This window comes from Prionailurus bengalensis, chromosome D4, assembly GCF_016509475.1.
Source record: "Prionailurus bengalensis isolate Pbe53 chromosome D4, Fcat_Pben_1.1_paternal_pri, whole genome shotgun sequence".
NCBI lineage: Eukaryota > Metazoa > Chordata > Mammalia > Carnivora > Felidae > Prionailurus > Prionailurus bengalensis.
The window spans coordinates 43,662,198-43,677,102 of NC_057359.1; the positions used below are offsets into that span (position 1 = coordinate 43,662,198).

The 14,905-nt window shown below is 42.4% G+C and overlaps 1 protein-coding gene across 1 annotated transcript in view; it reads right to left on the bottom strand.

Moving 5' to 3' along the window:
- SAXO1 (stabilizer of axonemal microtubules 1) overlaps positions 1–14,905 on the bottom strand; it is a 99,216-nt gene that overhangs the window by 12,052 nt on the left and 72,259 nt on the right. Inside the window, exons 2-3 of the mRNA XM_043565582.1 lie at positions 11,809–11,988; positions 2,312–2,514 (exon numbers count right to left, since the gene is read on the bottom strand). Of these exons, the coding sequence (XP_043421517.1) occupies positions 2,312–2,514; positions 11,809–11,988 (383 nt within the window). The remainder of the gene's footprint in view (positions 1–2,311; positions 2,515–11,808; positions 11,989–14,905) is intronic.

Below are 14,905 nucleotides of genomic sequence, written 5' to 3' on the forward strand. Positions count from 1 at the left end.
AGAGGGGGTCAGATCACATTGCCATTTTTTTCTCTATTTTTTTAAGTTTCTTTCTTTCTTTTGAGAGAGACACAGACAGAGCGAGTGGGGGAGGGGCAGAGAGAGAATCCCAAGCAGGCTCCAAGCTGCCTACTGCTGAGCCCAACACACGGTTCGAACTCACAAACCATAAAATCATGACCTGAGCCAAAACGAAGTCAGTTGCTTAACTGACTGAGCCACCCAGGAGCCCTTCATATTGCCATTTTACTTATTTATTTATTGAGAGAAAGAGAAAGCATGAGTGGGGAAGGGGCAGAGAAAGAGAGGGACAGAGGATCAGGAGTGGGCTCCGTGCTGACAGCAATGAGCTTGATGCAGGGCTCAAACTCACTAACCATGAGATCATGACCTGAGCCAAAGTCAGACGCTCAACCGGCTAAGTCACCCAGGCACCCTTCACATTGCCATTTTTAAAAGATCTCCCCGGTTCCTTTATGTGGAAAATGGATACAAGTGGATAAGATTGGAGACATGCTCAGGTATATAAGCCTAGATGTAGATGTGGAACAGGCAGGATTAGGGCTTTGCTGGCAGGAAGCAACAAAAGGACAATAGAGAGAAGGCATAAAAGATGGGCTTGCAGTGATATACCACAGAATAGGCTACAGGGGGTATAGACACAGGAGGGGCTGATGGGGAGAAGGGAGACTGAGGCACAAGTGGACAGGGGATCCCAATGAGGCCAAAAACTGTCTTGGTGGGAGTAGTTAAGAAAGCAAGCTGGGAGCACTGGATGATGAAGTGCATAAAGGAGGAGCCATTTCAGGGTATGACAATGTCCAAAATGTAGCTTGGCAGAAGGTGACAACAAAAGAGTGGAAGAAAGAGAACAATACGAAAGATGAGGTGACAAAATGTCAAGAGTCCAGGTTCTTCCAAGAAGCAGAGAAGCTCGGCCATGTGTGGTGCCTTTGGAATGATAGATTGAGAGCCGCTGGAAGGGCTTCAGGAGGATTCCTACATTGCCTCAAGCCTCTCCACCTCCCCTTGTCTAAGTGTTTGGCTTGGCTAAATAAACGCAACTATTATCCCAGTCACTCAGGGATCCACAAACATGTTACATGAAGGGTTAAACACATATTCCTAGGGCAACCATGTGACCATGTGCATCATAAGCAAAAGAGTTAGGGATTACCATCTGACCTCGGTTCCTGTGGTCTCAGCCTGTGGCTTGTGCTCCATAGAGTGACCACCACACTGCTTTCACTGTACCTACCGTCCATATCCTGTCTCTCCTACAGGACTATTAAGTTAAGGCAGATTCTACTTCCTTCACAGACCCTAATACCATGCCTGTGATGTAACAGATGCTCAATAAAGAGTGAATCAATCCCACTTATATGAAGTACAAAACTGGCAAAACTAATTTATGGTTTTAAAAGTCAGAATAATGATTCTATCCTACATGGGATCAATGTTGTATATCTTGAGCCGGGTGTTGTTTACAGGGATGTGTTCACTCAAAATTCATTGGTCTGGGGGTACCTAGGTAGCTCAGTCGATTGAGCATCTGACTCTGGATTTCGGCTCAGTCATGATCCAAGGGTCATTGGATTGAACCCCACATCAGGCTCCTCACTAAGTGTGGAGCCTTCTTAAGATTCTCTTTTTTCCCTCTGCCCCTCTCCCTCACTCACGCTCTCTCTCTCTCAAATAATTTATTTTAATTTTTAAAAAAAATCACTGGTCTGTATGATTAAGATTTGTACATTTTTCTGTGTGTATGTTATGTTTCCATAATTTTTTAAATGGATGAATGAATCACTCAATCAACGATGGAACCTAACTTAGCTTAAATTTGAAACACTTTCCCAGCATAGACTTCCAACAGCAAGCTAAGGCAGGGGTTGGTACATCTTTTCTATAAAAGACCAGATATTAAGGTCTTAGGCCTCACAGGCCATACAGTCTCCATCACAAGTACTCAAATTCACTGCTATAGCATAAAAGTAGCCACGGATAATGTGTAAAAAAATGAACACAGCTGTGTTCCAACAAAATGTACTTAGGAATGCCAAAGCTTGAATTTCATATAATTTTCACATTTCCTAAAATAATAGTCTTTTCATTTTTTTTTAATCATTTGAAAATTTAAAAACCATTCTTAGGTCTCCAGCTCTACAAAAACAGGCTATGGACCAGATTTGGCGTGCAAGACATAGTTCAACCGACCCCTGCACCAAGGGGGTGTGCCTGTAAAACACATTCCCTGGCCTGCAAACAGGCTCAGCCTATCCCTCCCCAACCTGCTGCTCAAGCACCCTCCCACCTTTGTAAGTAGGCAGACACTCCATCTTGTCACCACATGGATATTTACTGTCCCGAGGCTTGATGGGGTCCATTCGACAGACAGGGTATGGGTTGTAATCTTGTTTATATGTTGTGAGCAAATCCATGTTCTCTTCACTTGGGACGAACTGGTCAGGCTGGTAGACCTTCACTGGTAACACTTTGTGAAGCCCAAAATCTCTCCTAAAACGAAAGTAAGCACATGCCATTGACCCAGAAGAAGACTCACAAGGGTTTCAATTTAACCCAATTCTACAAACGTTTCCTGAGAAGTCATCTTCTACTCTATCCCCCAACTGTTCTTCCTCTTCTGTTTCCTACTTTCACAAGAGACACTACCATTCTCTTCTCACCCAAGTCAGACAACTGAATGCCATCCTGGACCCACCCCATCATGGCACTGGATAATCACTCACCAAGTGCAGCCTCCCTCCACCTCATCAGTTTGTCATTCCCCCTTAGTTTAGACCAAGTGAGGCATTTCTCACTTGGATCATGTGACAATTTACCACCTGGACTTCCTACTGCATTCCCACCAATTATATGTCAATCCCCGTAGTGTGGCCAGAATAAACTCCCTGAAATGAGATCACAAAAATGGGATCGTTTTACTCCCCTGCTGAAAAATCTTCCAGATAAAGCCAGACTTTCTGGCATGGAATATAAGCATTCCTGGACCTGCCCCTGCCTTCCACGGCAACCTCATCTCCTACCTCCACCCCGATCCACACTCTACTCCAACCACACTGAACCACTCTGAAGGCCTCTCTTCTGTGCCTCCTCTCTCCACTGGGGAAATAACTTTTCTTTTGCAGGTACCACCACCTCCTAATCTGTGCTCCCAATAGCTTCTCCCACTGATATTGATCTCCTTCCTCTACTTGATCTTATAGAAAACCTAGAGGGCAGAAAAGTACAATAAATGGAGACACAGAGTCTTTCATTTCTCAGCTCTCTGGCATCAGTGTTCCCATTCTTTCAGGGAGTATGAAAACAATAGGACAGAAAAAGTATGATGGTCTTCAACTCCACAGGAAACACTCTTTTCCCAGAACATCCCACAGCTCTAAAATTGCCAAGATGCTAACTGTACCATCATCAGGAATGATCCTGGCAAAACCAGGGCTCAGCTTGAGTTTGCACTGTCTGGTAGGGCAGTCTTGACTCCCCACTGCTCAGTACAAACTCTTTTAAGCAAACATTTCCCCCCACCCCCCCCCAAAGGGCTTCTGATTTACACAACAGCCTGTTTTTGCTTGGAACCCATTTATCCAAGTGGACAAGTGGAAGGGAGATTTTTCCCTGACGGTGCTTGCCAAAACAACCTCGCCAAGGGAAGGGGGAGGTTTCCGGACAGGAAAACATCAGGCCCAAACACCAATAAAACCTACTTCCCGGCCAAAATCTGGAGCAGCATTACTGAGCCATGCTTGACTAACAAAGGTAACACGCTCCACTGTAACCTGTCTTGCATGAATTATACACATGGCTGTGAATAAACCCAAACTGGGGCCTGGAAGGGGCTTGGTGGGATGGGAGGAGGGAATTAGGAAGCAGGAGAATTCATCTCTCTAGGGCTCTAAGGGGGAAATGGGAGATGCTTCAGTTGAACTCCCAGTAACTCCCTCTGAGTAGATTTAAAAATATATCTCAGCAGCAGTTATAGGGTCTTCAGCCTGGGCTCCCTTCCCAAGGGACGCATGTTGGCAAACAGCAAGAGGAAGCTGAGTGACCCGACGCATCTGGAAGCTGACTCTGTAAATTGGGGCTTATGGAGGGAACAGGCTAAACAAGAATCCAAGGGTCAGTTCCTCATTTCTACTCTTTTTAGTGTACAAGTGCCTCATGCTGGTGTCTGTTTAATACTAAACCAACTGCAGCAGGGAACGAGGACTGGCGGCCCCGGGCCACAGAGCCACAAAATGACTTTCATCGGAAAGTGTGCTCCCAACAGGAGGTGAGCACTCCTCACCCCCAAAAGGGGTAGCGGCAGCCTGAGACCACATATCCCCACATAAACCCATGTTCACTGACAGCAGCCCAAGGGTTCAGCCCTCTTCATTTCCAAGAAGGAGTATCAGGCGAGATCCAGGGCAAGCGAGGAAGAACAGAGATGAATGCCCAAGCTGCCCCATGGAGCACCCCCAACCCCAAAGCAGCCAGGAGTGCTTTCCAGTCACAGGCCTGCCATGCTCTGGGACCCTTCACGCAGAGACATCCTCTTCCACCATTATTCCTAGCGAGGGAACCAATCTTCCCCTCAGAGAGGTTGTGAGAACCTTTCTTCAAGGGCTGCCAAGCTCAAAGACAATGAAAATATGCTTAATGCCTTTACTTGCTGCAGTTTCCACAGGAAAAGAGCAGATAAATACCAACCAAACTCACCGCTCATGGGTCATCCTGAAGTTGGTTACTCAAAGATAAGAGCTGATACAGTAAAATCCTTGCTCAGCATGTTTAAGGAATGAAACTGTTAACTGAATCTCCTTCTCTGGTACAAAATTCAAGTTTCTATGTGAAAGTACACCTATGGTTCTATTTCCTGATCAGCTATAACAAAGCAAACGATCTTTGCAGGAGTTGGGGGCAGGGGGTGATCTACTTCTGAAGAGTGGTAAAGTTTTAAGTTTAAAGTGTAACTCATTTATATCCAACGCAAAAATATTTACTGTGGCTAAGAGTGAATTTGATCAGAATATATGTGTTCCCTCATTATGTTTTTATGTTGAGAACATTCATTGAAATCTACTATTAACCACAACATAACTGCATGTCCCCAATCACACATAATCTTACAATCTTTAAGGTCATGTAAGAGAAAAGTATTTTATTCTTCCCAGAAATTGCTCATATTTAGTAGCTTTTTTCTTTTTAAGAACACTCCCCCCTTTCTTCCTGTGTTACATTCCCTACCTAGTCCCTGTACCCCTTATGACTATGAACCAAGAAAAAAATTGGTCAAAGATGTTAAGTCTCTTTTAGGTGCGCAGCCATAAAAGTTATATAGTATGGAAAGCCAAGAGTTAAACCTCCAAGTTAAGCAAAGGTTAAAGTGGCCCTGCTGGGAAAGTCATAACAACTTGACCTCCAATCCTCAGGCAAAGCTAAAGAAAGATTTTTGACCAGAGTCTGACAAAATGAAAGAAGAAATAACGTAACAACCAACTAGGGCCCTAAGCCTCGAAGTGGGAAATGAAGATTTTCACTGTGATAAAGAGGCCATGTAATACTTTTTTTAACCACCGATGTTTATCTCCAAAAACTTCAGTACTTGTTAGTGTGTCCAATTAATAGATATATTAAATGGAATCCATTTTAAAAAGATTTGCTCCTCTTGCCCAAAGCCAATCCCTGCATCCTTATCCTAAATCCTCTCCCTCTTCCTCAGGAACTGTTAAGTCGGCTTCACACCCAGCATGGGGCCCAACATGAGGCTTGAACTCACAACCCTGAGATCAAGACCTGAGCTGAGATCAAGAGTCAGACACTTAACTGACTGAGCCACCAGGAACCTGTCTATATACTCATCTGTGTTTTAACCTTTTCCTCTGTCCTGGCTTCTTTTCTCAGTAGTTAGTTGATCATTCTTCTGTTTTTCCTAACTTAAAAGGAAAAAACTAAAGTGACACAACAACCCTCAATGGAGTCCACTCCCCTCCCCTCTTTCTTCCAGAAAGTGTTGTCTACACACAGACTTGCCTTCCTCACCTCCCACCCACACTCCCATCTAATCTAGTTCTGCTAACCCTTCCCTCTAGCCCAGGCCAGGTTTCCAAGTCCAGTCACTGCTCTTTAGGTCATTATCATCCTGAACCATCCTAACAGCATCTATGCTTTCACTCGTCTTTTTAACACTCTCCCTTGACCTCTGTGATTCTCCTCCTCATGATTTGTCCTCTCTCTCAATCCCCTCCTCTACAGGGTTTGGCTCTTTGTCAGTTGATTTTATTTCATACCTTCCACATGGAATTCAAACATTTCCCAAGGTTAAAAGGAACCCTCTAAGGAAACCATTATGTCATCACAGGCAGGCTGAGAGCCCAGCCCAGCACACTGAGAAAGATCCTACAGCTGATTCACAGGGCTTGATTCATGCCCTGATCCTGATAAGGACACACTGAGCCCTCCTTGCCTGTGCTGTGACAGACAGGATTCTAAAAACCTGCCTCCAGGATTCAAGTTACACAGTCTCTGTCTCCTGCCCTACTCTCTCAACTCCTCAATGCCCACTAGAGCTGAAGCTAACATCTGTCACCACTTCACATCATCTCTGCACAAAAATATGAAAAACAACTACCTATGAGCACTAAAGAGCACAAGATAGGCAGATTCTGGAGCAAAGCCCACAGGTAGAAGAAGGGACTAGTACTGCACGAGCCTCTGTGTAAGTTTCCATTTTCTAGCGGGTTTCTTGTTTTGGTTTCCCAGAGTTTGCAGTCTGAAAGCAGGCTTCAATCTGTGCCGTGCCAAGCCAAGCAGCCATAATGTGAACAGAAAACCTCCCATCTTTGACTGAAAAACCAGAGGACCAAGTTTGAGGCAACCACAGGTGCTGGAAAGTAAGGAAAAATTCCTGGAAAGGAGAAAACCCAAGACAGGAAGCTCTAGCTTCTGTACATAAACTGGACCCAGGTCTCCTGCTGACCTTACATGTATGAGGCAGACTTCAAGCAACCATGCCAAAGAACTGAACTGATGAACTGACATTGGAGCTGTCACCCAAGACACAGAGTTGCATTTTGAATCGAATCAAATTACCTCCTATCTGCCTTAAAAAAAAATAGGAATGTTAATAAAATAAGTTCTTTGGAGGAACGTAAAAAAAAAAAAAATCCAGAGTGTTTACAATGTAACTTTAACAATGTACAGGATCAATCCAAAACTCATTGACATACATACAGGAAAAATGTGACCCATTTCCAGGGGGAAAAAAAGAGAATCATGAAAAACAACTTCAAGCAGACCCAGATGTTAGAATTAGCAAACAAAGATTTTAAAGCAGCTATTCTAACTATGCTAAATTATAAAAACCAAAATAAGGTCATAATAAATTAAAAGGTAGGAAATTCTTAAGAGAAATAGAAACTATCTAAAGTTAATGAAATGCAACTTCTAAAACTGAAATATACAACATCTGTAATAAGACAGTCACTGGATGGGCTTAATATCAGAATAAAGCTAGAGAAAAGACTCCGTGAACTTGAAGACAGATGAATAGAAACTATCCAATTTGAAAAACAGAGAAAAAAAGATTGGCAGAAAGAAACGAACAGAACTTCAGAGACAGAAAAAGTACTTGAGGAAATAATGGTCAAAATGTTTCCAAATCCAATCAAAGATACACAATATCAAAGGCTCTGAAATTGCCCAGGCAAGTCTAGTGCTGAGCCCCATTTCTGCATTTCTTCATTAATTCTTGGGCCCAAACTACAGGGGCTGTAAGTATATCCGCAGGGGTATAAGAAAAGTATGTATTTGAACAGAGAACGTGTAAAATCCAATGAGTAGGGAAAGACTTAGGATCACTACCATCTTTCCTGCTTTCTTCCTGGAATTTAGAGAGGACTCCAAATGCCTTTTCTCTTTTAGCCCTTTCCCCTAACTCTACTCAGTTTAACCAAGAGTCTTGTCAATAAATAAAGAAATCCACACTGCCAGCTCCCTGCCCTCTGACCTTAAGCCAAACCCATCAAGTCAGAACCCCATTCCATCTTCTTTCCTAGGCCTCCCGTTCACTCTCCCCATGGTTCCACTCCCCTTAGAATAAAGATGTAATACCATCTTGAAGACTTACTTCTTTCTTCTCAGGTTATCCACTCTGCCATCTTTAGGGATCTGCCTTAGCTAACACAATAATGTCCCAAAATGGGGCCCAAGTGTTTTACATGGTGACATGCCTAAAGGGAAATGAGGCTTGAAGTGCAAACCTCTTATTCATAAATTGATCTGCACTCTATCCGAGCTAAAGGCAGATCCTATAGAAGAGAATCACTAAGGGCTGCAAGAAACTGCTTCATATTAAGAAGGGCTGAAAATCATGAGCATTCCTCTTATGGCACCTGCTGTAAATCCCTAAGATTTACAGTCAGTAAGCGTTGTGTGCAGCTGTAATCATGCCTCATGCTGGGATGATAACCTTTCCAGAAACCAGGTGTTTTTTGTGTCTGGGCTTAATCATCAAACCCAGCCAACCCTTGAGCCACATGACTTTTTTCATTCAGCAGGTGGCAGCCCCATGTCCAATCTCAGACACTAAGTTGGGTCAGACTTTATATAGAGAAGTGGGTGGAAGTTCAGGTAATAAGAGTTCTAAGGGCAGAGAAGTGACAGTCCATGCAGATATAGCAGGGTGCAAACGCAGTGCTGACCCATCCCTTCTCCCGGAAGCCTCTGGCAGAGCATCCAGATGACTCCTCTGCATTTCCTCATATGGAATAGCTCTGCTGCATTTATAAGTATACTGACCAGAGCCACTGCTAAGTTTATATAGTTCGGAAAACACGGTTGGTCAAAATCTTGATCTTTGATAATTTATCTTATTAAAAGCTCATTAGAACTTTAAAAAAATACACCCTGATAGGGACATAGTCTTACTCTCACTCTCTGAAAACTACTGCCCAACGTGGCAGGCACAGGGCTGAGATATGAAGTTGAGGTACGGGCAAGGGAAGAAATGCTCTCTGCTGATTTTCCCCCTTGGTTCTCTCTCTGGGGAAGGAAATAAAGGGGAGGAGAGAAGCATTTCTGCCCTTTTTCCTTCCCAAGGGTAACCTTGATCCTGCTACCTTTTCTTTTTAAGGCCCTTATGGTCATTAACAACTTGTTTTGGAAATTCTTTCAGTATCTGCAGTCCTCCATTTTGGTCACATTTTGACATGAATGATACTATTACTCTGAATCTGGCAGAGACAGAGAGACCTTCTGGGTGACATGTTTATGGCTTTAGGTGACATGCAGCAAGGAAACCTTAGGACAGGTCAGAGGGGAAGTTTTTGCTGTAGCAAAGCACCGTCAGGGAGATGTAAGGCATGTGGGCTCCATCTGGGGACCTCACTGCTAGGTGATGGGGCAGGACTCCTGCTCCAGAATAAGGATTTGTCCTCATCCTCCTAAGCTTGTGGGCAGCCAATAAAGAGCAACCTTCAACATCCAACCTTCAAAGCATCCTTTTCTGTATTTCCTGGACAGAAAACATATCTCTAACATAACAACATCTGAAGCTGTCCTGTACTTTCCATTTTCCATTTCACACATTGCTCTTGATTTCCTGCAAACTGGGTATGAAGAGAGGAGACCAGCATCTAGAAGCTCAATGTGATATTTGCAAGCCATTCCTCAAGGCTACCTTCATCTTTTCCTACCCATTACATGTCTCTTATACATATGCCTAGGACTTTTCATCAGCAATGACCATGATTTCTCAAAAGGAAAAGCAGTGCTTGGGAATGGTCCACATCTCTTGGTGTGGTCTTCAGACTCTTAGAATTCTAAGACTGCTATTTTCTTGGTAAAATGAATCCCAAACTCATATTGTCTTAGAAGCCATAGGTTGGAAAAACAGGTTGCACAGAATATAATATTTTTAGTACTCAGAAACATTGTGCTTAAACAAAATCATATTAAGATATCTGTCTAGCATAAAAGTGATCTGATTCAAGTCATACATTAGATGAGGCCCTCAGCTCCCTCCCACCTCAGGTTGCCCCTCTCCGCTGCTTCCCACCATACTCAGGAATCTTTTGGCTTCATTTCTCTCTTTATGGGTCTTTCTGCCCTATAACCCACACATGCACTTCCTTTGGATCTAGAACATAGCACTTTTTTGTAGGAATATTTCATGCCTCTACGCCACAATCTCAAAAGAGGATGTTTCCAGGCCTAGTGTGGGGAAAACCTGGAGGCAGAATGAATTAGAGCTGTTCTGCTTCACCTGGGTCATCTGGGACCTTTACTAGGAAAGCACAAAATTATGAGCAACAGGGGAGCAATAGGAAGAAAATTTACCAGGCCTTGCGTCCTGTAATGTGCAGGCGCTGTGCTGGAATAATTTACATACTCTATGATCTGTACCTCCCAGCAACCCTGCCCTGTAGGGAAGAGGAATGCAGGGGCAGAGAAGGCATCCCTCTGTCAGGTCTCATCTGGGGACCAACTATATATCTGGGACCCTGCCCAACTGCACTCAAAGGTGTTTCTACTCCACTGGGTCACCAATCACAGGTCACCACCCAGGGGCCATTAACCAAGTTGTCAATGGCAGATTCTGCTAGTCTTACAACATGTAGAACAGACCTAAAATTGATCAGTTTCCCCACCCTCTCAATACAGATACTTCTGCAATCCTAATACACTGTGAGCCAGGTGGTTCAGTCTCTAAACTGGATTCTCTAAAGAATCCGAGTTTGGAAGTCAAGAGCAATTTAAAAGGAAATACCACTCACCTTTGAACAATGAGGAGGTAAGGGATGCTGACCTCCTATGCAGTCACATATAACTTTTCATTCCCCCAAACTGTTCATAGCCTACTGTTGACCAGAAGCCTTACCAATAACAGTCAATTAATGTATTTGATGTGTGATATGTCTTATATACTATATTCTTACGATACGATAAGCTAGAGGGGCACCTGGGTGGCACAGTTAAGCATCTGACTTTGACTCAGGTCGTGATCTCACAGTTCGTGGGTTCAAGCCCCACATTGGGCTCTATGCTGACAGCTCAGAGCCCAGAACCTGCTTCATATTCTATGTCTCCCTCTCTCTCTGCCCCTCCCCCTCCCCCACTCACACTCTGTCTCTCACTCTCAAAAATAAACATTAAAAAAAATGTAATAAGTAAAATAAATAAGCTAGAGAAAACAAAATGTTATGAAGAAAATCATAAGAGAAAATACACCCACAGTACAGTACTGTATTTATTGGGAAAAAATCTACATGTAAATGGACGCGTGCAGTTCAAATCTAAGTTCTTTAAGGGTCAACCGTAGTCTTTGTTCATTCTTGAAGAACATTCACGGGGACCTCAATTCAAAGTCTACAGCATAATTTCCAAAGAGCTCCCTCGGTATCACCAAGTTTCCTTTTACTACTACCACTATCACTACACCACCCAACCTGACCTGGAGCTTTGGCGCCCAAAGCCAAAACTCTCTTTTCAGAAGCAGACCCCCCACCATTTCATGCCTTTATACTTTACTTAACCTCCAATCCTTTGCTAGGTAGATCATTTTAGCCTTCCTCACCTCTATACCAGCAAGTAACAATTCTTTCCCTGTAAGAAGAAGTGGAAAAAAACTGAGCTGGCTAATAAATGCAGAATTTCATTTCTGAGATACAACATATTAACATTAAAGGCCTTGATAGCATCTATTACACTGCATATTGATGCACTAATACTGCACATTATATTAATATTGTGCATCAGCACTGACATTACTCCATTAGTGTGCATTCGTATATTTATTCTTCTCGCACTCACCTTGACGTGGTCAAACCTTCCATGGGCACAGACCCTTTCTGGTACTCCCGCTTGGGCTTGAAGGATTCGCTGGGCAGGTAAGAGTGATAGAGAGGGTAGTTCTCGGTGTATTCGGAGAGAAGACATGGTTTCTCTATTTTATCATAAATCTTGGTAGGGAGATGTGGACAGTGATGCCGCCTATAAAAAAGGCATAAAGTTAGGTCTGTTCCCTTCTTGGAAAGGATATGTACAGTTTAACAACGTCACCTTCTCAAAATGGGATCCCAGCCTTTAAAATCAAAACCGCCAGCACTGAAAACAGGAACTTAACCTTTCCTTTTCTCTACTAAACTATCAAGTGGCCAAAAAAAATTTTAATGATGTATAACTGCAATTGGTTAATCATCAAAATCCCTTAAAATCATAAAATTATACACAAGCATGACTGACATTCAGCCACTATAGATACCATACTGCCTGTTTAAATTTGAAATATTTCCAGGGCACCTGGGTGGCTCAGTCAGTTAAGGGTCTGACTCTTGATTTCAGCTCAGATCGTGATCTCATGGTTCATGAGTTCGAGCCCTATGTTGGGCTCTGCACTGACAGCATGGAGTCTGCTTGGGATTCTCAGTCTCCTGTCTCCTTCTCTCACTCTGCCTCTCCCCTGCTCATGCTCACTCATGCGTGCTCTCTCAAATAAATACACTTAAAAAATAAATAAAATAAAAATGAAATACTTCCACACCATGGTAGGTCAATCATCATGGCCCAGAGCCTTTTGAGTGCTCCTCCCAACTGGCCTCCCCTGAGACCTCCCTGGGCCTCCCAATCCCGCAGCAGTTGGGGCTCACCTCCTGACCAGACAGGGTGTTCCAGGGCTGTGCACTAACCCTTTCCAAATTGGCTGCTTCCTGGACCAATTCAGAATATCACCTTTCCATACAAGTGGCCTCACAAAGAACAAAACTACCTCAGTTCCAAGCACACTATACACCACTGACTACGTGAACCTGTTTCACATTGAAAGTCTGGCTCATTTCTCCTTTTAGGTCTCACCTCAACTCTTGCTTCCATAGAAAGACTTCCACTGGTTATCTTCTATTTTCCATACGCCCATACCCCTGGCACAAGGTTCTCTCTCTCATCCTGGTGTATGCCTTTCCCATCACTAATTGCTATCTGTCATCAGCAGGTTTGTTGGTGAGTTTGTTCATTATCTGTCTCATCTACCAAGCTCAGTACCTTTTCTATCTTGTTCACTGCTACAGCCCCTTAGCCTGCCTGGTACACAGCAGACTGTCAGTAAACAGTTACTGAACAAATGATTAAACACATAAATAAATGGCTCAATAAATGTTATGCCTCATTACACAAATAGAAGAGTTAAGATGGCAGAGAAGTAGGGAGACCCTAGGATTACACAAATAGATGATAGAAAATAATTTGAAGTTATAATTTATGGTGAGTTTTCCCATCTTACATGCATGGCAATAAATGAACCCTATTATTCTACTTACTGCTAGACAAAGGGAAGCTCTTTGAGCTTTCAAAACCTAAGTAGTATATCAACTATTCATATGTCCACATACGATTCTTACAAACCAGTTGGGACACCTCTCATCTTCAGGCACCAGCACGTCACCAAAATTGTATGTGAGTGATTTCCAACTTTGTTATATCAAGGAATAGCTGATTTTTGAACTTTTTTACACTGGTTTTAATTAGAGAAACTAAAATACACAGACTTCTGAGGCGGCACATAAGGGAAGAGCAGGGGAAGAGAGAAACGGACTTACAGAGAACTCATCACTATTCTAATTAAAGTTATTTTCCAGACAACAATTTGCATGCTATTCCTGTTGTTTGTAAGTTCAACCCTTTATACAAATGTGGCTGCCACCACTGTTGTTACTACGTACTTCTCTTCAACCTCCCAAGCTCTAGAGAAAATGATCAATACCTGTACGGTTCAGATGGCTAGAACTGCATATTAACAAGTACCTTTAAAGAGATCCCTGTTTGCTTTCTTCACATTTGTAGGTTTGTATATCAGAAAAGCCTTAAGATGGCGTAAACTTGCCACATTTATTTTTAAGTTTTTAAAGTAGTCTCTACACTCAGTGTGAGGCTCAAACTCACAACCCCAAGATCAAGAGTCGCAGCCTCCACTGACTGAGCCATCCAGCCACCCTAGTTTTCATTTCTGTTATTACAGAAGTACTACTGGGTTTGTGGTAAATATTTTAGATTCTCTTAATTATTCATAAGGAAATATTCCATAAATATGTCATCCTTATAGTACGAATATCTGAATTGCAGTGTTAAATATTTGCAATAAAAGTTTAGTTTTCCTTTTTCAAAATGCACAGTGTTGGCATTTTGTGTTCAAAGGTGATTATGCATCTAACATTTTATATATTTAATAAAATACGCCCTAATATAGGTACATAAGTTGATGAGTGCTTTAATCTTCCATCCACTGGAGATAATTGTTGTGTTTGCATAGTAAAAAAAAAAATAACCATACTCCATGATATGTAAACATTAGATATTATTACTGTTTGTGTGTTCACAGTCTGTCCAATTATCTGAGCTTTCAATCTGAGCCCAATTAGAACCCTATCATTCTAGGGTTCCTACAAACCTCAAATCAAAAGCCAAGAATTGCTGGCTACCAAAAATGCCTTTGCAGATATATTTTATTCACCCACACTCTTTGAGAGAAAAGTCAAAGTTTTATTAAGAATAACTTAGATTCAGGCACTTGCAATAAAATCGACTCTACAAGCATAGCAATATTTTCCCTCTCCAGTGCCCTTGTTTTTTAAACCAGCAAAACTTTCTTTTTATATAGCCCCCCCTGTCTATAATGTTACTTTTTTACTTTAAAAAAGAGTAGAAAGACTTATTCCTAAAGAAAATAAATGTAATGGCAAAATACTACATTGTGACGGTATCATGAGAGGGAATTTCAATACAGCAACAAGCTTCTATCCAGACTCTAATGTTCCTTTAAGTGGAATTGTATCTATCTATGGGGAGGGGGTCATGTTTTATTTGAATTGCTGCTAGTTAACTAAAATCTGTCTCTCTTTGAAGTATTAAGAAACTC